Consider the following 26,835-nt stretch of genomic DNA (forward strand, 5'->3'; position numbering starts at 1 on the left):
CTTTCCTGGAATAGTTTTGAAAGAGCGCATGCCACTTACTTTTTTCTTCTTCTCCAGACACCGCCTCAAACACCAACACCTGCAGAGAGCATGGAAGATGTTCAGCACAGTGAATCCAAACAGGACAGCAGTGCCGATCTGCTTCAGAACATAATCAACATTAAGAATGAGTGCAGCCCGGTTTCCTTAAATACTGTCCAAGTTAGCTGGATGAGCCCTGGGGTGGTCCCGCAGGGCTCCCCCCGAGAACAGTGTCAGGACTTCCACAGAGGGCAGATCTTCTCTCCACCGCAGAAGTACCAACCCTTCCAAGTCAGCAGCTCCGCACACCTGATGGATCAGGCGGCCCTGTACCAGTATTCGCCCCAGAGCCAGAACCTGCAGCACCCCCCGCCACCACCACAGCACTACACCCACACCCCAGCTCTGGAATACAGTCCTTATTCCAGAACTTCCCAGTCCCCCAGCTATGAACCAAACCTCTTTGATGGCCAAGACCCACAGTTCTGCCCAGATCAAAGTTTTGCATCCTTTCTAAATAGTCAGGAATCTGAGAATATTGCTGTTCCCATTCAGAACTCCCACAACGTTCAGCAGCAAAATGAGTCCCAGCTGCAGAACTTCAACATGATGCCGCCCAGTGCCTGTGAGGCTATGGTGGGCCATGATGCAGGCTCCACCCCTTTAAGCACCTCACTGCCATTCCCGAACATCATCGGAAATCCAGTGAACACCACACAGTTAGGGAAGTCATTTTTTCAGTGGCAAGTAGAGCAAGAAGAAAGCAAATTGGCAAATATCTCCCAAGACCAGTTTCTTTCAAAGGATACAGATGGTGACACGTGAGTATCCTTTTCTGTAGCTGATTTGGTAAACCACACTTGTTAGATGTAGTGGGCACAGAATTTCTCTGGGGTATATCAAGTTAGACCTTAGTAAGTGGCTAATCAGGACAACTAGTGTAGGTAGAAATTGCTGTTCAGTGAAGTGAATATTTCAAGAGTTTTCCTTATTTTTTCTGTCTGACCAGGTTACCTGTTCTAAATTAATAAAAATGTCCGTGACTTCTTTGAATACTTGGTTTTGAAAGACCAGCGTAGATTGAGTCTGTAGAGCAAAAACAGATCACGATTAGTTGGTCAATGATCAACTGTGAGTTGACTTGTAGATTGAATCTTAATCTGTTGTGACATCTTTGTGGTCATGGGCAAGTTATTTAACCTCTCTATGCCCGAGTTTCTTGACATGTAAAATGAAAAGACCTCCCTCTTAGGGTTTTTAGGAATATTAAAAATAATAGATTTAAAGTGATCAGCATGGTGCTTATCATTCATCTTATTGTTTCTGGTAGCTTAACATGTCTTGTTGTGACTCAAATGTGTTATCAACCCAGCAGAAAAGACAAATTATTGTCTGTAATATTTCATTTGAGTGCACCAGCATATCAAGAAAGGGGCTAGAGAATTTTTTAATTTTTAAAGATGAAGTTAGTGAAGTCAGAGATAATTCACCTCTTTCTCTCCTTATTTCCCAGGTTCCTCCATATTGCTGTTGCCCAAGGGAGAAGGGCACTTTCCTATGTCCTTGCAAGAAAAATGAATGCGCTTCACATGTTGGATATTAAAGAGCACAATGGACAGGTGAGGATCTTGTCAGAGTGAACAGACAGAGATGTGGAAAGCGGACGATGACCAGTTTCATATTTATGTGTAGATCATTTTAGAGCTCCAGACCAAGAGTTTAGTTAATATTAACTTTGAGGGGCGCCTGGGTAGCTCAGTCGTTAAGCGTCTGCCTTCAGCTCAGGTCATGATCCCAGGGTCCTGGGATTGAGCCCCGCATCGGGCTCCCTGCTCGGCGGGGAGCCTGCTTCTCCCTCTCCCACTCTCCCTGCTTGTGTTCCTTCTCTCACTGTGTCTCTCTCTGTCAAATAAATAAATAAAAATCTTTAAAAAAAAAATATTAACTTTGAGATGTTGACTCTTTGCCACCATCAGCCTTGAAGTTATTAACGTTAACTTTGTAGTTATTTGACCAAAGACTAACTGGGTATAATAAAGCCACACCCTAAGCTTATTTTCATTTCCTTGTGTTACAGTATCTTATTGCTTACTAATAGGATTTCTTTTCTCTATGTGGGGTTTTCCCCTCAGTCTTAGTTTATGTTCATATTCCGTGTTAGGGTAGTGTTACATATGTCAACAAAATCCTTTTTCTCTCTGAATGTCCACAGAGCGCCTTTCAGGTGGCAGTGGCCGCCAATCAGCATCTCATTGTGCAGGATCTGGTGAACCTTGGGGCCCAGGTGAACACCACCGACTGCTGGGGAAGAACCCCTCTGCACGTCTGTGCTGAGAAAGGGCACTCCCAGGTGCTCCAGGTAAGAGGCAGTGAGCTGGCTTCTGCTATCACAGGGCCAAAGAGATAGGGCTTGGCTATTAGAAGTCAGATGCAGGTTGCCTGTTGCAATAATCTATCTTGAGTTGACTTACTCGTTTCTTGGGACTACTAGTAAATAAGTATTTGTGTAACTTGTCTTTCACTAAAGTGTATCTTTTTAAATTTTGCAGGCAATTCAGAAGGGAGCAGTGAAGAGCAATCAGTTTTTGGATCTTGAGGCGACTAACTATGACGGTAAGCAACAGAAATTTTATTGGATGAAAAAGCATTTCGAGAGTGGGACCCATCAGTTCTAAGGGTATTAAGTTTTATACCAAGAAGGAAGGGAGGTAATTAAAGCTAAAATAGTCTATAGATAAAGTTAGCACTATGGGTAAAGTAAGCACTAGCACCAATGGAGGGAATGTTCAGATGGCCTTACTGGTTCTTGTGGGGCCCGTCTGTAGGTCGTGTTAGAGACCGTCCTCAAGGTCTGTCCTTGTGGAGCAACTAAATGCCTGATGGAAGCTTGACCACTGCTTCATTATACTCTTTTAGGCCTGACTCCCCTCCACTGTGCGGTTGTGGCCCACAATGCTGTGGTGCATGAACTTCAGAGAAATCAACAGCCCCATTCACCTGAAGTTCAGGAGCTTCTACTGAAGAACAAGAGTCTGGTTGACACCATTAAATGTCTGATTCAGATGGGAGCAGCAGTGGAAGCCAAGGTAAATTCTCAGAAGAGTTTGGAGATGGGATAGGGAAGAAAAGTGTTCGTAGCAAAAGACCTCGTTCCCAAGTATAAACGAAAACTTTTTTTCCTCTTCTTAAATTAATGGAGTAGGTAGCAATGCATGGATAATTAAGAAGCTTAGCTTTTAAAATCATCAGCTTTCTTAATTTGCTTTTAATTTGTGCATTGTTATTCAAAAGATCATTGAGCTGTGAAATAAACTAATCTTTGTTTGGAAGAGAAAATCCTTGAAATTGATATTGTGATTTTGGCTTCTATTTTCATATACTAATAATAAGAGTAGTGCTTTTTTGTAAGGGTTGTTCCATCATTGTGGCATCTGCACTTAAGCTGTTTTTAAACTGGAAAATATTTTATTCCCTTTAAATTTGAGGTTTATTTACTGAGTATCTCTTATGTACAAGGCACTGAGTTGGGAGCTCTGGGGGAAGAATGCTTAAACCATAAGCTACTTCCCAGACCTTGGCAAGCAGAAGAGGTGAGAGATGCAGCTAATTGTGTCTACAGGGTGGCCGCCAAGTCTGGAAACGCAGGCGAATACATAGTACATGTTTTATTGTCTTGAATTACAATATATGGCAAAATAGTATTGTTTATGTCTCTACATTTTGTGGCCGCCCTGTGTATAAGAGCAGACTGTGATAGGAGGTATATAGGAAATTGATGGGGGATTTTGGAGGAATAAGACAGTTCATTTAGTCTGGGATGAAGGAAGACTTTGTGGAGATGCGCGCTTTCACAGTGAGTCTCCAAGAGTGAGTCCGACATTTGTGAGCCGGGGTGAAAAGCATATCCAAACGTCATGTCTGGATGTTCATTGTCTTCCTCTCTTGCCTTTGTTAAGGATCGTAAAAGTGGTCGCACAGCCTTGCATTTGGCAGCGGAAGAAGCAAATCTGGAGCTCATCCGCCTCTTTTTGGAGTTGCCCAGTTGCCTGTCTTTTGTGAACGCAAAGGTACTTCTAGAAAGCGTCCGCAGCCTCATTAGACTCGGAATGACCTTCATTACCACTTCTTCAGGCTTTTGAACTGCTTTCATGAAAATCTCCCTTTCTCAGAGGTGCCGTTTTCTCTCTGTCTGTAGGCTTACAACGGAAACACTGCCCTCCATGTTGCTGCCAGCCTTCAGTATCGGGTGACACAGTTGGATGCAGTTCGACTACTGATGAGGAAGGGAGCAGACCCAAGTACTCGGAACTTGGAGAATGAACAGCCAGTGCATTTGGTTCCTGATGGCCCTGTGGGAGAACAGGTGAGGGCTACAGAAGGGAGAGGAGGCGGTGTGGGGCCGAGGCCAGCAGGCGCTCTTGAGGTGGGCTCTCTCACTGTCTGGGTCTCATAACGTCTGTGTAGCAACCGTGGAGGCAATTGCTTTGTTTCTAAAGGAAGAGTAAGAAATTTGAGGGTTATCCATGGACCCAGAATGGTCGAAGATCCGACAGTCTTTTCTTCCATAACACAAAGTTGGGTTTAGAGTAAAGTCAGAATGGTTTGAGGTTTGAAAGCTGATGCAAGAGGAGGCACCAAGGTTCCTGCAGACATCAAGGAAAGAGACTCTTAGGTTTACAAGTGATGGGTCTTCAGATTGTGGGTATAATTTGAGTCCGTCTCTGTAGTGTTCAGGATAGCCCCAGGGACATAGTGAGTGCTCAGTAAACATTCCCTGTTCCACTTGTTTCTATCTACTAACTGCTACTAAATAGGAAACGGAAGGTTGGTTATGTAATTTAGAACCCAGAAAGACTTGAAACAAAGTTATGCTTCACTCATCAGATGGTTATATATTACCTTTGGAGATTGAATAGTTTCACATGGCTCAACTTTTCTTAATAACAAGAATTGAATCTTTTCAGAACATAAGATATTTTTTGATGGCAGTCTTTCTCTGACGTAAATGAGGGTGATTGTGGCTATGGCAGGTCATTGCAAACTTTGATAATCACAGAATATACGAAATGCAATGTAGCCTTTTCTTTGATTCACAGCCCTTAGTAGGACCATAATGTTACAGGAACCCCTATACGTAGAGCTCTTTGTAACTTAAGGTGAATCTCTTGATAATTTGTAAAGAGTTCTCATGTTACAAAACTTTGCAGTGTAAAGGTTCAGCTGAGAAAATGGAGCCTGAGAGGTTGCACAGATAGGAATCATCATCGAATAGTAAATGGCAGAGGCCCAAGCCCAGTGTTTGCTTCTCCTTCACTCTTTGTGGTGTGCAGTCATACAGCGGTGTTCTCAGGGATTACGGAGTATGGAGAGCTGCTTGACTCTTCACTCTTCTCTTGTTACTACTCTCTGCTTTTGTGTTTTTGTGGTTCTGTGTGTTGGGGGGAGGGTTTTTTCCTTTGCTTCTGTGGTCAGACTCTGGTCATTGTGTCTCCCCTCCTAGCAGCTATCAGTGGCGTCCCCTGCCCTAATCTTCTTTCTTCTGATTTGTTGCTTTTAATCTGCTGTGGGCCAGGAGAAAGATAATAGTATAAAATGAATCACTAGATCCTGAGTGAACCGAGGAGCTCTTTTGTGACTCATACATTTATGCACAGATGCTTTACTTATTTATTTTTAAAGATTTTATTTATTTACTTAGTGCGTGAGTGCACGCACACGAGTTAGCAGGGGGAGGGGCAGAAGGAGAGGGAGAGAGAGAGAATCCCAAGCCCGATGTGGGGCTCGATCTCACGACCCTGAGATCATGACCTGAGCTGAAATCAAAAGTCGGATGCTCACCCGACTGAGCCTCCCAGGCGCCCCTGTGTGCAGATGCTTTAATTGGACATCCTGAAAGCTGTTCTTACTTGAAGAGTATTAAAGATTAACTTGTGTGTGTATGAAGTGGGCTCTCGGTTCTTGTTAGTTGGACCCGACTTCAGAATAGGTGAGGTACTGTAATATACCGTAATAACTGCCTTACATTCAATGTTCTCACAAATAGCAAAAGTAGAGATTAGGAAAGGATTGTATAGGTCTTATTTAAGCTGGAGATTTTCAACTGTAGATAATTTTTAATGGAGATGCTTTACTTTCTTGCACTCCAGAATCATTATAGGAGATCTGTAATAAGCTTGAAAGGAGTTATAGTAGTATTTTTTAAGTTACCTTAAAATCTGGAAATGTATTGTTGCATACCTTCATATATTTACTTACAAGTCAACAGGAGTGTGTAGAGTATATAAAAAAGGAATGAAACTCTAAAGGAAATATGGTACTTTGATCATAAAAAGTAAACCTCACAAATCCTATTTATTTTTCTTCCAGATCCGACGTATCCTGAAGGGAAAGTCCATTCAGCAGAGAGCTCCACCATATTAGCTCCATTGACTTGGAGCCTGGTCGGCAACACTCACTGTCAGTTAGGCAGTCCTAATGTATCTGTACATAGACCATTTGCCCCGTATTGGCAAATGTAAGTTGTTTCTATGAAACAAACATATTTAGTTCACTATTATATAGTGGGTTATATTAAAGAAAAAGAAGAAAAATATCTAATTTCTCTTGGCAGATTTTAATATTTCATACCCAGTTATCTGGGATCAACACATCTGAATTTAATCTTGAATGGTAAAATCGACTTCAATTAACAGTAGCTTTTGGGTAGGGCAAGGCTTTGATTTGTGGCATAAGGCATTGCTCGGGTAGCCATTGTCAGTTTAAAAGCAGGTAAACTATAAACATTTTTTAAAGAAAATGAAAGCATATGAAAGGAAAAAATAAATCTGGATGTAGTCTTGAGGCTTCATGTGGCCCAATGAAGTACCTGATCGTTGTTATTGGTATTGGAAAGTGTCTAGGTGTTGGACTAGATGAAATGTACCAGGGTTAAAATTTGATTTTTGCAAATTGTATATAGTTGTTGTTTTGTCTTTTAAAGTATTTGTACATATTTGGTCATTGACGTGGCCACATTTGAAATGTAAATTGATAAAATAGAAAAGAACAAGTGAATTGTCACTATTTAAGAAAATGATACAGGGGCGCCTGGGTGGCTCAGATGGTTAAGCGTCTGCCTTCGGCTCAGGTCATGATCCCGGGGTCCTGGGATCGAGCCCCGCAATCAGGCTCCCTGCTAGGCGGGGAGCCTGCTTCTCCCTCTGCCTCTGCCTCTCTCTCTCTCTCTCTCTCTGACTCTCATGAATAAATAAATAAAACATTAAAAAAAAAAAGAAAAGAAAATGATACACATTCAGAAGAGCTGTGTAATCAATCACGCATCTACCATCTCTGTGGATGGAGCAGATTGAGAGTCGTTCCCTTAGTAGCTGACAGAGCTCTGTTTGAATTGTAAATATGCTTTTACTCATGCATGGAGATGAGACACACTATTTGTAAGGAATTGCATGCTCTTAAAGAGAACACCTCTTTGTGGCTCACTTTCTAGAATTTATAATGTACTTGTTGGAATTTTGTTTTACCTTTATAGGAACATTAAAAAGTCAATACTGAAACATGTGTTACTGGTTTTCTATTGTCAAAGAATGAGAACACACCATGATGTTTCATATTACCATTCAGGAAGAAAATGCCTTATTTTTTTTAGTAACTTTGATTCTATTAATATTATTTTGCTTATCTCTGGCATGCCCCAAGGAATGTAGTTGGCTTTGATTGCACACTAATTCACTGTAACAGATTTGATTCATTAAAAACCTTTTTTTTTTTTTTTAAATGAGAAGTCCCACAGGCAACTGGCTGTGATGAATCGTCTTCGTAGCTAAATCCTTTTAAATAACTTGACCTTTGGATTGATCACACTCTTTGCCCCAGTATGTCTTGTGGACAAAAGCTAGTTATAGTTATTTGGTATTGTAAATACAGCTGTGATGTGAACTCATGGAAAAACTCATGCGTGGTTTTAAATAAACATTAATTCAATAATACTTTTCATTTTAAGGATGTGCATTTCTTTTCCTTGTCCCTTATTTATATTTCCCTACGTTGAAAAAGTGCTATTCATTACTAATCTTAATACCTTTAAATTAGTTAATATATTTTAATTTGGATTTTTTTTTTGAGAACATGATTCCTAAAGGTATATAAAGTTTTAACATAATAAAATTCTTTGCCAAATTCATAGAAGCTTATTAGGTTCTGAGACTATAATGAAGCCTTAATAGATGCTGTTGATGATTTAGAAGTTTATGTGCCACAAAAGCTTTTGTGTTTGTGACTTTATTTTTCATACTTTATTTTGTGGCAACAGTGAGCATAGGAAAAACAGTTTGGAGATTACCAGGATCATCCTGAGAGCTGTCGGCCTGGGAAGAGCAGTAAACAGGGTCTTTCTCATTCCCAACATGCCATTTTGATGTGTGAGAACAAACATGTGAACATCTGTCAGCGTCAGTCAGTTGCTGCACATACATTTTATTCTTATAACTTCTTTTGAGAATCTGGTAGAAGCTAGGACTCCTTTCCCTGGAAAAATGTACCTATGCATATATACGCAAATTCTGCGTACAGTATCTTTCATTGCATTGCAATGCAACCTGATAACCAGAACAGTAGAAATGATACACCCCTGTGAAATATAGGTATACAGTGAACCTTTTTTCAAGTGAGCTTGAATCCCAACTTCTGTCATAATTAATTGAACCAGTGCTTAGCAAGCATATGATTTGCGTGTGTATGTGTATGCAAAGCTGTATAATGGATAAAGGCAAAAGGCATATTTCTTAAGATGTATATGTGGGAAACAAGGCATGCACTTTATTAGTTAACATAAAAAGGGGGAAGAAATATAGAGATTCAGAAGAAGAATATCTTACGTGAAAGAGAACTAGGGAGACTTCAAGGTACAGCATTTGAGCTGTATCTTCAGAAGAGTTGATTTGGACATTCATAGAGGGGGAGGAGGGGTTGGTGAAAGGGACAGAAACAGAAAATGATGTGAACCAAGACAATAGTATTTTGGGGGAACCACCGGTGATTCAGTGTAGTTTCATTAACATCTGGATGGCCAATTAGTTTCATCTTAGGTTCTACCCTTAACTGGTAGCATTCTCATGAGTGGCAGGTCGAGAAACATCCTCAAGCAGCCTATGGGCTTGGGAGGAAAGGGTGCTGTGATTGATGAGCAGTATCTGCTGCAGAGGTATGCAGGGTGGCTCTTGACAGGGTATTGTTTTAAAGACTGAGCCCCACAGCAACCAAGACTACATGCTCACTAGTGCAACCTCAGTCCCTGCTACAGTGCCTGGCCCAGAGAAGAAGCTCATAAAATAATTGGTTAAATGAGTGAACGAATATATGCCAATGCCGGCTGGGATCACTGATTCTGGGCAGAAGTAATGTTTCGAGCCGGAGTTATATTAGTAAGCAATAATGAACTCATAACTGTCATAGTTCTGAACTTGACTCAACCATATAATCTAATAACCTAATGGGTAATGAAAATGGGCATAGTTATTATGTATTTTTATTTATTTATTAAAAAGATTTTAAAAATTTATTTATTTTAGAGAGAGAGAGAGAGTGAGCGAGCAGGGAGCGGGGCAGAGGAAGAGATAGGCTCCTGAAGCAAACTCCCCACTGAGTGTGGAGCTGGACCTTGGGACCCTGAGATCATGACCTGAGCCAAAACCAAGTGTCAGCTGCTCAACTGACTGAGCCACCCAGGTGCCCCTATTTATTTATTTTTAAAAATTTATTAATTTTTTTTTTAAAGAGAGAGAGAATGAGCAGTGAGGGTGGCAGGGAAGGGGCAGAGGGAGAGGGAGAGAGAATTTCAAGCAGACTCCACGCTGAGTGGGGAGCCCGATGCAAGGGCTCGATCCCACGACCCCCAGATCACAACCTGAACGGAAATCAAGAGTTAGATGCTTAACCCATTGAGCCACCCACGTGGCTAGTTGTACTCTTTTTAAAATCAGGTGGTTCCTTTTGCAGAAGACTAACTCTAGGACTGTAGTTTGATATTTCACTAAGGAATCCCCTCAAGTGTCAGAGACCAAATCTAGTTCTATTTGTTAATCAAATCAGTAACATCCTTTCTGTGTTTTTACTTAATCAGGAGAGGAGAATTTCCTCAAACTCCTCTAACCTTTAATAAATATCAACTTCTTAAACTCAGTACCCCTGACATCCATTTCCTGATAACATCTGTTCTGAACTGAATATAACCTTAGGGAGAAGCCAGAGCTTCAGCTACTGGCTAAGTTCTTGATGGTTCCTTTGAGATCAGGTCTGGATACGAGGTTTCGGATTAGTTATAACCAGACTGCTAGGTTTTTGTTTTTCCTGGTAGTGCCCTAGATTTGCTCTTGAGAGGAGGGGAAGGGACCCTATCATCAGATCTGATAGAGTAGCACAGTATCTGATGCATAGTAGCCAATAAATACTTCTTTTTTTTTTTTTTTTAAAGATTTTATTTATTTTTTGACAGAGAGAGACACAGCGAGAGAGGGAACACAAGCAGGAGGAGTGGGAGAGGGAGAAGCAGGCTTCCCGCCGAGCAGGGAGCCCGATGCGGGGCTCGATCCCAGGACCCCGGGATCATGACCTGAGCTGAAGGCAGACGCTTAACGACTGAGCCACTCAGGCACCCCGCCAATAAATACTTCTTAAATTGAGTTTACTTTTATAGTTCTCTTTTTAATCACTTTACACCAGCTCTGGTTTTAGTCTATTTTCTGGTCCCCTCTGGAGTCTGCGTCGACCCAGAAACACTGCATGGATGATGCATTTCCAGGTGGAGTATGACTGGAGCTTGCTCTCAAAGCATGTCCAGGTTTCTTAGATGTATTCTTTGTCCTCCAGTCCCATGCTCCCTGTTCCTTGGCCTATCAGCCCAACTGGGTTTTGGAATGAGACAGAGTTGGACAACGAGTCCAGCTGCTGAAGTGCTAGTTTCAAGGTTTTGGTCTTCGGGAGACATCAGCATTTTTGTGAAACTCATTAAATGTGCAAGTGCCTTGGCCCCACCTCAGACTTCCTGAGTCAGAATTTCCAGGGTTTTCAGAGTCCTGGCAGGTATCTGTGAAGATGATTTTAGTGCAGTTTTAATGTAAATTATCGGGGAAATGCAGACTTTGGAAAGTATCTGTGGCTGGACCATGGCTATATGGTGGTAACAGAATGAGTTGCTGGAATTCCCAGGGGGCCAAGGGAGCAAACTGATGAATGCTTGCTATGTGCCAGGTACGTTGGATCCCATGTTATAGAAACCAGCTTTGAAGGAGAGATCAGGAGTCACCAATTTTTTTTTTTTTTTTTTTTTTGGCTTTCAGAAAACACTTTTCAAAGGTCATTTTGGATTTTAATCCTCAGGTATATTAGTTTCCTAGGACTATGTAAATTATCACAAACTTGGTGACTTACAGCAAGAGAAATTTATTCTCTCACAGTCGTGGAGGCCCGAATTCTGAAGTGAAGGTATTGGCAGGACCATGCTTCCTCCAAAGGCTCTAGGGGGGAATCCTTCCTTGCCTGTTTCAGTTTCTGGCAACTCCTGGCAAGTGTTCCTTGGCTGGTGGCGGTGTCACTCCAATCTTGGCCTTGATCTACATGGTTTTCTCCTCCACTCCGTGTCACTTGTCATTGGATTGAGGGCCCACTGGATCATCCAGGACGACCTCACCTCGAGATTCTTTTTTTTTTTTTTTTAGATTTTATTTTTTTATTTTTTTTAATTTATTTGACAGAGAGAGACACAGCGAGAGAGGGAATGCAAGCAGGGGGAGTGGGAGAGGGAGAAGCAGGCTTCCCGCGGAGCAGGGAGTCCGATGTGGGACTTGATCCCAGGACCCTGGGATCATGACCTGAGCCAAAGGCAGACGCTTAACGACTGAGCCACCCAGGTGCCCTCACCTCGAAATTCTTAACTACATGTGCAAAGATCCTTTTCCCAAATGAGGTAAGGTTCACAGGTTCTGAGGATTAGGACATGAGGACATGGACATGTCTTCTTGGGGTTCACCACTGAAACCACTACACCAGGGAACGAGGCTTTATCATCTTTTCTTCTACTAGTATTCCTTTTACACAATGGTTAGGATGAATACTTCTTTTTGAGCAATCCTATAGTCTTGTCTTCAGAATCTATGAGCATTTTTTTAATACAGAATTTGTTTAATGCATGATATATCATCTCCATTTCATTTATTAAGATGTAATAACTGGCAATGACCAGGAGACTCATTTAACATTGATAAACTTTAGTAGAAGCAATAAAGTAATTATTGGCTATAATTTAAAAATTATTATAATGGTTAAAAGAACTTCAATTAATTGAAACTTACAACAATCAATAATTGATTATCGTTGGTTCTGTTCTCTGGTATGCATGTGAACAAACTTGCTGCTCTTCACTTTGATCATACCACCTAAAAAGCAAAATGGTCATAAATGACATGTCTTCATTTTTGACCATCTGACCTTGTAATGATAAAACCAGGGTAAGCACTTCCTGGAAACCACAGACATTTGAAAGTGAAAGATCAACTCCAGGAAATCCATGGTTTCAGACAATAAATACTGAACCACTTTGCCAAAATCCATTGAAATTTAGTGTTTTAGGTCTAGATATTATTTTTTCGAGTGACAAGATTCTGGCTATATATGAAAATAGAGATTTCAATGGCTCTGGGAACTTGGTACCTGAATCCAGCACATGTTTCCTGTAGGAACAGCTTAATACCTTTGGGTTTGATAATAGGGACAAATTTAAGATTATAAAATAATACTAGATTTCAGGGCGCCTGGGTGGCTCAGTTGTTAAGCGTCTGCCTTCGGCTCGGGTCATGATCCCAGATTCTTGGGATGGAGCCCCGCATCAGGCTCCCTGCTCCGCGGGAAGCCTGCTTCTTCCTCTCCCGCTCCCCCTGCTTGTGTTCCCTCTCTCGCTGTGTCTCTCTCTGTCAAATAAATAAAATCTTCAAAGAAAAAAAAATAATACTAGATTTCTTAGCTTAATTGATTTGGAGAATAAGTTTGAAATCACTGTTTATTTTCTCAACTCACAGTGTCTTAATGCTATGGCCTTTTCTCTGTATTTGCAACCAAACGTCCCTCGGGCAGGCCTTCAGCTCAAGTGCTTGTGGAAGAGTGTGGGCGCCCTCGTGAAGCCTCAGGTGTCGAATGCTGTTGAGCATTTATTTGTCTCAGTGAGAGCCTGCCCATAAGAGGGCCTGTCTTTCTGAAATGGCTGCAAATGTTTTTTACTTATGATACCACTCTCATTCATCTTTTGAAAGCCTTTCTCTCCCTTTTTACCCCAAGACATATTCCTTCTAAAATTACATTAAGAATTTCAAAAAAATTCTCCTTTTTAGGCTCTTGCAGATATGGAAATAAGAACTGTTTATCTTCAGGATAGCAATTTTGTAGAAAACAAAAATATATCACTTGGGAAAAAAAAGCATTTGGATCTTTTGGGTGCTTGTGCCCAGAAGATTCCTGGATAATTTTTTAAAAAGATAAAATTCTGGACTCAACTTGTGGAAAACTTTAAACTTAATATTCTACATTGCCATGTCTAAGAGAAAAATAAATAAATGAGACACATCTAGGGACTTACAAAGTTATTTTTTGTATAGACCAATCAAAGCATATTTTAATAGGCAGCTTTTTCCAAATAGACCTTCTAAACTTAACAAAAATCTGTCCAGTTTTCTCATGTGGTGCAGTAGATAGAGAAAAAGATCTATGGGCAGAAATTTAACTTACACAGATGATTAATTTCTCCATGCATTCTGATCATACAGACTAATGAAGAACTAACTTCATTGAAAGTTCAGGTTGATAGGTTCCTTTTTAAGACATTTTATTTCCAAGGCTATATAAATGAGTCGGTTTTATTTATTCCCTCAGCTGAAGTTGTTATATCAAATCTGTTATCAAGGTCAAAATATTTGTGGAATTAATCTTTTCTTTCTATTTTCCCTGCTACCACCTATGTCTAGGTTTTTATGACTTCATTCCTTGATTATCACAATAGGCTTAAAAAAACCCATTTTATTATGGAAACATTCAAACATGCAGAAGTAGGTAGAATACTATATTGAACCCCCTTGTACCTCTCAGGAAGCTTCATCAGTTATAATCGCTTTATTATTTTTGTTTCTTCCCCCTTATTTTTCTTTTGAAGATGTTTAAGCCTACCCCACTCATCGTGGAATATCAGTATGTATTTCTGATAGATAAGCAATCTGTGTCTCCCATTGCTTTCTAATTATTCTTTCTCTAATCTTATTTTTCTCACCAATCCAACAATTTCTAACTATTCGGCATACTTTTATGAAACCTAAGAAGGTTTCAAAGGCTCAGTATTGCTTATTGAATCAAATGCAAACTCTTGTCCTGATTTATAAAGCCATCTTTTTCATTACCCCCATCTGTCTGATCGTCCATTATTCCCAAACAGGCTGTAAGGTGGGTCTCCTCACCACTCTGCCGAGGCCTTATTCATTCCTATCTTTGGCCATGCTCTTTCCTACCCAAATTCTCTGCATCCTAGAAAGCTCTGCTTGGGTGCCACTTCTAGGAAGCTTTTCCCAGCTCATAATAACTTCTTTCTGCCCTGAGCACTTGGGATTTAAACATAGTTCCTTTAACTTTAAATCTGGTATTTTTTAATAGTCTTAATTACTATAATCTGGGAAGTAGGCTCCTAATCACTGACTAGCAGCACTTGTTTTTAAAGACTTTAAAATGTTTGGGTGAATGATAACTCTAGGGATACAGAGCAGGTCAGTGGTGCTGGACAGAATCTAGCATCACTATGGTAGGCAGAATTCTAAGATGGCTTCATGGTGTCTGCCCCTGGTGTTATTCCTGCGATTACATTATGTTACATGACAAAAGTAATTTTCTGGATGTGATTAAGGTTACAAATGAGTTGACCTTAAGATAGGGAGACTATCCAGGTGCACCTGATCTAATCACCTGAGCCCTTTAAAAGAAGAGTTTTCTCTGGCTGGTCACAGAAGAGGAAGTTAGAGAGATTTGAATCCTGAGAAAGATTACACCTACAATTATTGGCTTTGAAGATGAAGAAGGGGGGGCTGTGAGCTGAGGAATGCAGGTAGTTTCCAGATAGCCAGAAAGAAAATGGGATCTCAGTCCTACATGCCAAGGAACCGAATCCTGCCAACAGGCTGAATAAGCTTGGAAGTAGATTCTTGTCCAGAACCTTTAGATAAGAGCCCTTCCCAGCTGGCTCCTGGAGTTTGGCCTTGTGACATTCCATGCAGAGAGTACTCAGCTTTCTGACCTGCCAAACCGTGAGATAATAAATGATGGTGTTTCAACTGCTAAGTTTGTGGTAATTTGCTATGCAGCCATAGAAAACGAATACAATCGATAACACAGGATTTGGGCTTGTAGTAAGTTTTATGCATTTTCTGCTATTCTTCTTCCCCCAGTTTTACTGAGATATAATTGACATACAGCACTATATGTAAGTTTAAGGTGTACTGTATAATAACTTGACATATATGCATTGTGAATGGTTGCTACAATAAGTTTGGTTAACATCTGTCACCTCATATAGTTACAAACATTTTGTGATTTTCCTTGTGATGAGAACTCGTAGGATCTGCTCTCTTAGTAACTTTCATATATACCATACAGCAATGTTAACTGTAGTCATCATGTACAATGCATTCCCAGGACTTACTTATCTTGTACGTGCAAGTTTGTACCTTTTGACCACCTTCACCCAATTTCCCCACCTCCCACTCCCTTCCTCTGGTAACCACAAGCCTGTTCTCTTTTTCTATGAATTGTTTTTAGGATGTTGTGTGTCATCCTTGGGCAGGGGTCATGCTAATGTTCTCTGTATCATTCTAGTTTTAGTAGAGGTGCTGCTGAAGTGAGCATCCTGCTACCTTACCAAGGCTCCAAATCAGGGTGCCTGGGTGGCTCAGTCGGTTGAGCGTCTGCTTTTGGCTCAGGGTCCTGGGATCAAGCCCCGTGTCAGGTTCCTTGCTGGGCGGGGAGTCTGCTTCTCCCTCTCCCTCTGTCTCTCCCCACTGGCTTGTGCTCTCTCTCTCACTCACTCACTCTCTCTCTCAAATGCATAAAATCTTTTTTTTTTTTTTAAAGGCTCCAAATCAGGAAGGAAGGAAGGTTTTCCAATAGACGGAGGCACTCCTCTTAGCATGTATGATCATTGTGCAGACTAGCAGAGCCCTTAGTTTATGATCCTTTGCTTTTGTCCATCAGTTTCTGACTACAGACAGGAAAATTTCAAGGAGAGGAGGGTCTAGCTTTCCTATTGCCTGTGTTTTCAAAAAAGTCTTTAAGAGGGTCCTTGAGCAGGGGAAGGTAATTAGGGCAGCCTATCTGACCATCATTAGCACTGGTTCATTATGTAGTCAGACTAACCATTACCTCTGGTATGAGATGGGGGCAGATTTTGAAGAGAATGTACCCTTAAGCCCTGCAGCCAGCCAAGATTTCAGATGGTAGAACTTGCTTAAAAGTAAGGGGTCACTGGGGCGCCTGCGTGGCTCAGTTGGTTAAGCGGCTGCCTTCGGCTCAGGTCATGATCCTGGAGTCCCGGGATCGAGTCCCGCATCGGGCTCCCTGCTCGGCAGGGAGTCTGCCTCTCTCTCTGACCCTCCCCCCTCTCATGCTCTCTGTCTCATTCTCTCTCTCAAATAAATAAATAAAATCTTTAAAAAAAAAAAAAAAGTAAGGGGTCACTGGGTGGCTCAGTCGGTTAAGTGTCTGCCTTCAGCTCAGGTCATGATCCCAGGGTCCTAGTTATGGAGCCCCACATCGGGCTCCCTGCTCAGATGGAAGCCTGCTTCTCCCTGCTTGTGCTCTCTTGCTCTCTCTCTGTCAAATAAATAAATGAAATCTTAAAAAAAATAAACGCAGACACTTCAGGAACTGGTCAACAAGTCGTTAATGAGGATACTTAGGAAGATGAGAACTGAAGTTACATTTCTTCTGCGGCTCAGAATCAGAGAGGATGGGCAAGGGCTAGGTTAATGGGCAGCTATTTCTCCAGCCATGCACATATAACACAAACAAGTGGTTAGACATTTGTTTGGGGTGCCTGTGCATGATTCATAAAGAATTTGTTCCTTATAAAATTTACTGCTGAATGACTCATTGTAGGATGATGATGAAGATAAGGCTTCTAATTTAAAGAGTTAGGCAACCATCTTTTTAAAAATTGACTTTGTGAGGTATAGTTTACATACAATAAAAGGTATACTTTTTAAGTGTATAGTTCACTAAGTGCATACACCCATATAACCATCACCATAGTCAAGATACAGCACATTTTAATCAACTAGACAGTTCCCTTGTACACACTCCTTTGCAGTCAATCCCTCTCTCCACTCACTGTTCTAGGCAACCATTGATCTGATTTCTATCACTATAGATTCATTTTGCCTCTCTAGCATATCATATAAATGGAACCATACAGAATGTACTCTTTTGTGTTTAGCTTCTTTCACTCAGCATGGTGCGAGAACCATGAGATTCATCCGCATGGTTGCATTTGCTAGTAGTTATATTTTTATTGCTGGATAGTAATTAATTGTGTTAATAACATAATTTGTTAGCCATTCACTTATTGGTGGACATTTGGGTTGTTCCAATTTTTGGCTATTATGAACAGTCTTTGTGTGGACATATGGTTTTGTTTCATTTTGGTAAAGGCCTAGGCATGGAGTAGCTGGTTCAGATAAGTGCATATGTAACTTTAAAAGAAGCAGTCAAACTGTTTTCCAAAGTGGTTACCATTTTTCACTTTCATTGGCAATGTGCAGGAGACCCAACTATTGTCCATCTTCCTCAATACTTGGTATTGTCAGTGTTTTTTAAGAGTTAGTCTTTAAATTTGAGAAACAAGACAGAGGATCATAGGGGAAGGGAGGAAAAAATGAAACAACATGAAACTAGAAAGGGAGACAAACCATAAGCGACTCTTAATCTCAGGAACCAAACTGAGGGTTGCTGGAGTGGCGGAGGGTGGGAGGGATGGGGGCCTGGGTGATGGACACTGGGGAGGATATGTGCTATGGTGAGCACTGGGTATTATATAAGACTAATGAATCACAGACCTGTACCTCTGAAATAATATATGTTAAAAAAAAAAAAAGAAAATAGTAGGAAGGGAAAAATGAAGGGGGGGAAATTGGAGGGGGAGATGAACCATGAGAGAATATGGACTCTGAGAACAAACTGAGGGTTTTAGAGGGGAGGGGGGCTGGGGGGTGGGTTAGCCTGGTGATGGGTATTAAGGAGGGCACATTCTGCATGGAGCACTGGGTGTTATACACAAACAATGAATCATGGAACACTACATCAAAAACTAATGATGTATGTTGACTAACATAACATAATAAAATAAAATTAAAGTTAGCCTTTAAAAAAAAAGATTTATTTATTTTGCGGGGGAAGGGACAGAAGAAAAGGGAGAGAATCTCAAGCAGACTCCCTGCTGAGCATGGGGCCCGAAATTGGGGTACAAATAGGTTAAATAATTTTATTGGGGTGTCCTATCTGCTAAGGAGTAGATACAGGAAGTCTATAGAAAGTCCTTACCAATTTCCACTATAGAAATATACATAGCATAAAGGGTCTTAGAGAGAAACACAAAATTTAGTAATGTGTACATGAGGAGGTAAGTTTGTGAGGGTATTTGTGAGCATGTGTGAGTATACAAGAGTGTGCATGGTATGTGAAAGCTCATACCTCAGAGTCTTCCCAAATGTGTTGTTTTCCCTTGACCACTCCTCTTCACTTTTAGTCAACTTAACTTATCCTTAGGGTTTAGCTTTTTTGTGGGGGGTAAGGGGCAGAGGGAGAGAGAGAATCTTTTTTTTTTTTTTCAATAGGGTCTTTTTTAAAAAAGATTTTATTTATTTATTTTGAGAGAGAGAGAGAGAGGGCACAGGGGGAGGGGCAGAGACAGAGGGAGAGAGAAAATCTGAAGCAGACTTCACGCTGAGGGTGGAGCCCAACACAGCTCATGACCTTGAGCTGAAATCGAGTGGGCGCTCAACCGACTGAGCCACCCAGGTGCCCCGGGGTTTAGCTTTAATATCACCACTTGAGGGAAGCTTGTTCCATGCTTTCATATTATGTTGCTCTTTTTTTCCTATCACAATTGTAATTGAATTTACAGAAATATTTACTTAATGGATATCTTTTCCACTGTACTGCAGGCTCCATGGGGCCCATTTCCCACCATGTATCTAACACATAACAGTTTCTGGCATGGAGTATGTGCTATTTGTTGAGTATGTGTATTCTGAGTGAATGAATGAGTGAATGAATAAATATCCAAGAGTAAGTAGGTTTCCTTTCTCAGATTGCTATTCTGAGAAATTCATTCTTCTTGGTGTATAGGTTTATGAGTTTTTACAAAAGCAAAAAGTCATGTTACTACCACAATAGTGAAGATATAGAACACTTTTGTATGTTCCCTGTGCCCTCCCCCTCCCCCCAAATTCCCTTTTGATAACCTGCCATAATCAAATTCTACCCTCATCCTTCGACCTCTGGCAACTACTGAGAATTGCTTATTTTACATAATCCTGGGCTCTTCTTTTCTTTTCCATCCTGCCTTGTGTGTATTTCAGCTGTCTTACCACTCAGTAGCACTCCTATGTATTTTATCAGAGAAATGAAATTAATTTAGACCATTGTCTCACATGGAATTGATGCTCACATGGAATCATTTAAGTAAATAACTTGACTACTTGTAAGAATAGAAAGAGAGATACTAGGTCAACTGGGTTTTTGTCCATGGCCTATCATTTTTACTCTGTTTGCAGCTCTTAACATCTGTACACACCTGTTTTACTACCCCTGGTTTAATCCAGCCTTCATGATCTTGTCTAGATCATTGCAATGGCCTCCTCACTGATTGCATGCCTCTGATATTTCTTTGCTTATAGTTCATCTCCACACTTCACCCAGGGTGAACTTACTAAGACTCTAAGACTTCAAGCTCTTTGGTGGCACCCTCTGGAGCCTCGGGACCCTGACATGCTATTCAGAGCTCTTCACGAGGCCCCTCTTATTTCTTCAGGGTCATCATTGGTCCTGTTCATTGCACTCTGTGATATTCCAAATGTACCAAATTATCTGACATTTTATAAATATGCCATATATTTTATCTTTATAAAAGCTTTTGTTCAAGCTGCCCTGAGAGCCTTTCTTTACCTTATCTGTTTGGTGAACACCTGCTAACTATTGAAGACTCTACAGGCTATCTCTTGCCTTTCCAAAGACCCTTCAACTATTCCCTCTTTTGTCCCCATTGTTACCTGTCCACCCTCTGCCTAACACCCATAGTTCCTAATTGCACACCTATGTTCACATATTTGTCTCCACTTACTAGAAACACAGCTCTTTGAGGCCAAGCCTGTTTCTTATTCATCTTTGAATCCTTCGTGCTAGGACAGTGCCTGCCATATAGTAGGTGCTCAATAAACATTTGCTGAATGCATCAGTGAAAAAGGTTTTTACTATATTATTACCTGAGCACTTTAATAATGTATACAAACCTGTTTTATATATATATATTTTTGATGTTTTGGAAAATTTTATCAACTGCTCTCCCATTTTCATGAGAAGCTGATGATCCTATTTTGTGTGGTCACTTGAAGTTCTCTCTTTTTGTCAGTCACTATTCATCTATATCTATGTGACCTGGTTAGTTGGCATTATTGCAACTGGGCTTACCCAGGGTTGCCTGCTTGCGTATAGAAACTCGACTTGCAACTGTGGAAGTAAAAAAGGGAAAAACAGGGGATGTCGAAAGTGAACATGAATTTCCCATTAGTGGCTAACTTGCTTTGAACTTCCTCTCTCTTGAGGCTCAGAGTAAAGTCAAAGTTATCATTATGTGCTCAGTGTTCACACTGTTAGCTATTTATCAGTTGTGTTTGGTGTCCTATTAACTTTATGGACTTTCACCCCAGGGATCTTAGTCCTAAGGTGTTTGGGTCCAACATACATTAAAGTAAAGATATAGTCCTTCTTTGTGAAAATGAAGACATTAAATCATCTAAAAATATTCTGTCCAACTCGTCACATCATTTCTTCGTAAGAAAGCGAACATTAATGTAGGATGGGATTTTTTTATTAATAAAGCAATCATATTTGTGATCAGTCATCTCTTGGTCAGGACAGAGGAAAGGTGGGAGAAGGAGGAAATAGTTTATATCTTCATCTCCTTATGACCAGGATTAGGATCCAGGTGGGAATCTGCCTTCTCCCAGTTGAATGCCTGCAAGTATAATCTTGAGCTCTCTGGAAAGGACACTGTTATCTCTTAGGACACTTATATATTCTAGGAAGGATCTAAGCTAAAAAGAAAGTGTTTAGCACCCTGATTTCAAATTTTCATATTACTAATTTAGGCTGCAGTGATATTTCTCTCAAATTTGCATTTTCACTAAGATCAATACGGCAGCTTGTTAAAACAGATATCCCTGGTTTCTACTCCTGGATATTCTAGTTCAGTAGGCTTGGGATGGACCCTGGGAAGGTGTATTTTTTTTTAAAAAAGATTTTATTTATTTATTTGAGAGAGAGAGAGGGTGAGAAAGAGCATGAGAGAGGGGTGAGGGGCAGAGAGAGAAGCAGACACCCTGCTGAGCAGGGAACCCAACACGGGGCTCTATCCCGGGACTCTGGGATCATGACCTGAGCCGAAGGCAGCTGCTTAACCGACTGAGCCCCCCAGGTGCCCCAGGAAGGTGTATTTTTAACCATCTCTCTGTGTGATTCTGATATTTAAAGAAGGAAAACTCTCTTTTCTTGGATTGTTGGAGCAGAACAGGACAATGGGATCATTCTGGAAGGAGTCCTTGGCATTCTGAGTTTGTTGACAGACCAAAGCACCTCCATAAAAACAAGTTCAAAAAACTGGGACCATCTGTCACAAACCTCATCTGTTTTTGAAGTCTGGATGTCCATTTGATCTTGTGGAAAACACCCCTGAACAGAAAGCATAGGTGGCACCCAAGGAGTCAGGCTGAGGAAAAGCATAAGGAGTGGGCTGGAAAACATACTATTAAATTCTGCTGGGATGAAAATTCCACTGAACTGAGTTTGTGGAGCACCACGGATGCAACAGGGAGAAAACTGAGCTTGTATCATTGCACCCTCCTGCTATGACTTACATCTTGGTTATAAGGGTAGCGCCAACCTAAAGTTTGGACGTGTTTGATCCATGGTTGTACAAATGGGGCGGGGGCAGAGCAGAGGTAAAAGATGCACAACTGCCTAAAGAGGTGGACAGATACATGGAGTGCTGTCTCTTAACCTGCTTTCTGCTATGAGTTGAATTCCCGGAGGTTGGTTTGTTTCTCCAGGTTTGGTTCAGGTCTCCAAATGGTAGGCTTGGTCTCCATGTCTGTAGCGTCTTTCTGCTGTATGAACTCTGCAATTAGGGATGTCTAGTGGAGGGGTGGAGAAGTGGTGGTAGCTGAGGATATTCACTGAAGTTTCATTTTTTTTTTTTTAAAGATTTTATTTATTTATTTGACAGAGAGAGACACAGCGAGAGCAGGAACACAAGCAGGGGGAGTGGGAGAGGGAGAAGCAGACTCCCCGCGGAGCAGGGAGCCCGATGCGGGGCTCGATCCCAGGACCCTGGGACCATGACCTGAGCCGAAGGCAGACGCTTAACGCCTGAGCCACCCAGGCGCCCCTCACTGAAGTTTCATTGACTAATAACTTGGGAAATACGGCTGAGAAGCATGACATTTCCAGAGAGACCTTTAAAGCAACGGTTGCCCAGGCACTGTTTTGATCTCGGGAGCTTCCAGGGTGAGGGCAGCACATCCCAGCCCTGTGGCATTTTAGAAAACGAGTGTTGCTTGTTGCAGGGATGGGGGATTGCTGGGGCTTGTTTTTGAAGAGAAGAGTTCCTGAAACGGACTAGCAATTTTGTATCATTTCTGGGGCTGAGGGAATTAGTAGAAATTGCAACATTTTTGAATAATGAGGCATAATTACCTTTAGGTTGGGAAAATTGGGACAGTGTGCTAACAATCAGGGATTTATGGACTACAAGAAGGAAGGAACCTTAGAGGTACTGGGTCCAACCCCGTGGAAATCATGTTCATCCTCTCTTTCAAGGGCTTATCCGGTTTTAGATTGCTAGACCAGGATAATCCAGAGCTACTTTTCCCTGATATGTCACTGACCTTCAAATGTAGATGGGACAGGGGAGGACCTCTGACCTGCCCCTTGTCTCTCTAGGAGGACAGTACCCCAATACCTGCTATATCCAAGCCTGGAAAGTTTTACTCAAAGTTTTTGGCTAAGGAATCACTTGGGGAGAATATAGTCTCCCAGTTTCTCTTGTCTGTTAACCAGCATTCACTGGAGCCATTCACAGTATAGCGAGAGTGTTCTGGTTGTTTGACCTGGAGCCATTCAATCTGCCAAGCCTTTGTGTTCTCCCCGGTAAAATGTTATCACCCATAACTTGCATGGATTGAATAATACATATGGAAAGCATCTAGTATTCAATAGACCCAATAAATTACATACTTTTACTTGGGTGGATAACATTTTTAGAAGGGCATTACAATTGCTCTCCATGACTGATTGCACTCTCCCAGAGTAGGACAGACACGAGGGTAGATTTAACAGGTGACACCGAGAAGAAAAACAAATCTAATTTGGAGGAGTAGGTAAAGTTGAGCCAGTCAAAAGCAAACAACCCGAGGCATTTCTCTTCATAGACAGATTCCTGCCTGTCTGTACGTTGGCAAAAGCATGTGTGGGCAAATACCTTATTTGACTTGTCCTAAGAAGGCTGAGTTCCAATGACAATGCTTGCGTCCCTGGCAAACACTGTCTAAAGGGTAAGGTACTTTAAAACATGCAGACACAAATGTTCATGTTTTCTGCAAATTAAGTTTTAGTATGTTTGTCTTACTTGCTTGGTTTCTTTCACACCGCTCTGTGGGAGTTTATTATCGTCTCCTGAGCATTCATCTAGACTCTTTCACCTTTTGGCTTCTGCCCCAATGTTTTCCACAACGTGGCCAGTGCCTCCCTTACCCACTCCAACCCCCCAACCTCTCACCCTGCGTACATACGCTTTATTGGAAGGGGATCCGGAATGGGTAACTTCTCACTATCGCTCTAACAATGACATTTACATAAACCCTTTTATTTTACAAACTGATTTCCAAGGCATGGCATGTTTTACTCCTCCTAACAACCCCGTGTGATAGGTTACCTCAATTCCAATAATGAAGAAATTGAGGTAGGGAGAGGTGGCAAAGCAAATAGGGTCAGTCATGACATGGTCCATCTTCTCTTTTATTAATCCTCTGCTTTAACTATTATACAACATCATCTTCTTCGCAGAGAAAAATCTTTTATTGACCGGTGAGTCCCGTAATTTGCATTTTAGAAGTCCTGGTTCTAGGCATTGTTTTAATTAGGACAGTCCTTTTATGGAGACTCCTGAATTGTTCTATATATGTCTATGTTAGGATGGTCAGAAAAGGGAAATCGTCTTGGTAAGAAACTTCAGAAACTGCTGACTATCAAAAAAAGGAGAAGGAAATACATTATTTAATACAAAAAAGAGAACATTTGAGTTACTAAAACAAAACATGATTTGAATAATTATGAGTCTATGATCCACATGAATCTATGGTCTTGCCAGTGAGATTCCCTGAAGGCTATTCTAAAACCTTGCTAAGCAACCAGTGGAATGAAATTGTTGAAAAAACAAAGACTATTCTGCTAGTTCCCTGTTGTGGTTGTGAGACAGATTTCATGTAATAAAGTGCTATTTGAAGTATGAGCTGTAGTTTTCTGCAGCTGATTTCATTTTCTAAAGAAAGAACACTGAACATGGGTTGACCCTTACGGAGCTGTAGCTTTAGTCACATAAATTATTTAAACTTCACACCATTCTTGAAAGGTAGTAAATATTTTTCTTTTTTTGTCACAGGAGAAGCCCATATATGAATAATAATAATAATAATAATAATAAAAAATATGGTACTTTAGAAAATTGTTTACTTCTTCCCCAGAGTATTCGTTACAACTGAAATTCATTTTTTAGATTAATAGAATTGGCCTAGGGAGGTAGTAAAGGAAAAGGCAAGCCCTGTGGTGCTTCATGATTATTCTGCAAGTGAAATCATTATTCTGGTTTGGGTTGGTGACTGAATAGCAGACCCTTTTATCTGAAGAGTAAGAGGCTATGGATGCCAATGGAGAGATAGGAAAACTCTGGCACTCAATGGATTATTTTTCTACTCTTTGTGTTCATATCTCTGACCTATGTATACCTTCCCACACAGATTTGCACATGCTTTATACGTACCCATTATTGACTCTAAAGTAGTATGACTTTTCTTGTATATCCAAATGCAGTCCATCTCCTTCAAAATGAAAGCATTTTTTCTACATTATTGCCATTTTTCAGCTTTTGAGATTTCACTATTTTGGAGCCTTTTGTTTTTTTAAATACCTTTAAGGTGTTAAGTTTTGCTCCTTAGAATGGAGTTGATTTTGGAAAGAGCCGAAAGTCATTTGAAGCCGGGTGAAGGAGATGACCACACCGAGCAACACAGATTGTTGTAAAACTTGAGCTGAGAATAGGAGCAATCCTGCCTGAGGAGTTCCAGTTTCTGGTTGTTCTAATCTTTTTTTATAAAGAGGTTTTATGAAGAAAATGGTTTTTCTGATCTCAAAGCCTCCCTTTTGCAGAGTCAAAATGTCAAGGATCTGCCTGATTGAACTCAACCTAACCTTACAGACTTATTTCCCATGACCCTGCCATTAACTGTGGTCATGTGAACTACATGACCTTCCCTCAATGCTCACCAGCTCTGTGCCTTTGCCTATGTTGTTCCTTATGAAGGAGAATTGTCTCCTTACTCTCATTGATTTCTACTTATTAGTCCTTCATTTCAGAAACATTTTTATATGGCCGTCATCATTCCTGCTTACTTCTTACTCACTTTAAGGATCTATAGAATGACAGGTTCCATATCTTCCCAAATGGAAATTAATCTGAGTTTCCCTAGTATTGTGTTGCCTTCTGTTTTGTCCTATAGCATTAGATTCTAAGCTTTTTGTTTAAGTGCCTTCTGTTTTGTAGGACTAGCATCTAGTCCAGTTTCTTCTCCTGTTAAATGGGAATTATAATAACAGACCTATATTCTTCTTTCTTCTTACTGACCCTCTGCAATTGGTTTGTATGCACTTATTTAAAAATAACTTACAGATCAACAACAATGAAGTTGTGCAAGCAATGAGCATATAAAAATTAATATGATGAATATCTTGTTCCTGTGGCATTCACAGTTTACTAGAGGAGCCAATGACCTAATGAAGTTATTGCAAATCAGTGTGACAAGTGCTATTGTAGAAATAAATTCAGGGTTAAGTGATGACTCAGAGGAGAGAGTAATCAATTCTGCAGTTGGGTGGTCGGGGACAGTTCCATGGAACAGAAGACACTAGCCCTGGTTCTCAAAGGACAAAGGTGTCACCAAGTAGACAAAGATCAAGAGGGCATTCCAGAGAGGGAAAAATATGTAAAGGTATCAATATATAAGAAAGTATTATATCTTCAGTCAACTGCAACAGTTTGAAATCTGGAGGGTAAGAAACAAGAGAGAAGCAAAGGGCAGATTTTGGAGAGCCCTGTGTACTATGCAAAGGAGCCTGGACTTTGTGTGATTGAAAGAGAACCACCAAAATAATTAAATCACAGAGGTAACAGGATTGGGTTGTAATTTAGAAAGG

At 40.8% G+C, this 26,835-nt stretch overlaps 1 protein-coding gene and 1 non-coding gene across 9 annotated transcripts in view; one reads left to right on the forward strand and one right to left on the reverse strand.

Annotated features, from left to right (window-relative positions):
- Positions 1-26,835, forward strand: part of NFKBIZ (NFKB inhibitor zeta) — a 63,657-nt gene that overhangs the window by 22,314 nt on the left and 14,508 nt on the right. For 3 of the 8 annotated variants that reach the window (XM_054504149.2, XM_045902803.3, XM_064586138.1), the window contains 8 exons: positions 58-842; positions 1,535-1,640; positions 2,234-2,380; positions 2,571-2,634; positions 2,938-3,107; positions 3,978-4,088; positions 4,217-4,384; positions 6,388-8,006. In XM_054504149.2, coding sequence (XP_054360124.1) covers positions 58-842; positions 1,535-1,640; positions 2,234-2,380; positions 2,571-2,634; positions 2,938-3,107; positions 3,978-4,088; positions 4,217-4,384; positions 6,388-6,441 — 1,605 coding nt within the window. In that variant the 3' untranslated portion in view covers positions 6,442-8,006. Of the gene's footprint in view, positions 1-57; positions 843-1,534; positions 1,641-2,233; positions 2,381-2,570; positions 2,635-2,937; positions 3,108-3,977; positions 4,089-4,216; positions 4,385-6,387; positions 8,007-9,587; positions 9,745-21,878; positions 22,333-22,594; positions 22,876-26,835 lie in introns of those variants that run through there. The other 5 variants (XR_010409998.1, XR_010410008.1, XR_010410004.1 and 2 more) reach the window with 5 other exon arrangements.
- On the reverse strand, positions 15,838-15,945 carry LOC123834993 (U6 spliceosomal RNA). The gene has a single exon (XR_006788565.2). It is a non-coding gene; the product is annotated as a U6 spliceosomal RNA (small nuclear RNA).

The sequence above is a fragment of the Mirounga angustirostris genome, unplaced genomic scaffold, assembly GCF_029215605.1.
Source record: "Mirounga angustirostris isolate CCGP_5_RB_7025 unplaced genomic scaffold, mMirAng1.0.hap1 SCAF_1, whole genome shotgun sequence".
Taxonomy (NCBI): Eukaryota; Metazoa; Chordata; class Mammalia; order Carnivora; family Phocidae; genus Mirounga; species Mirounga angustirostris.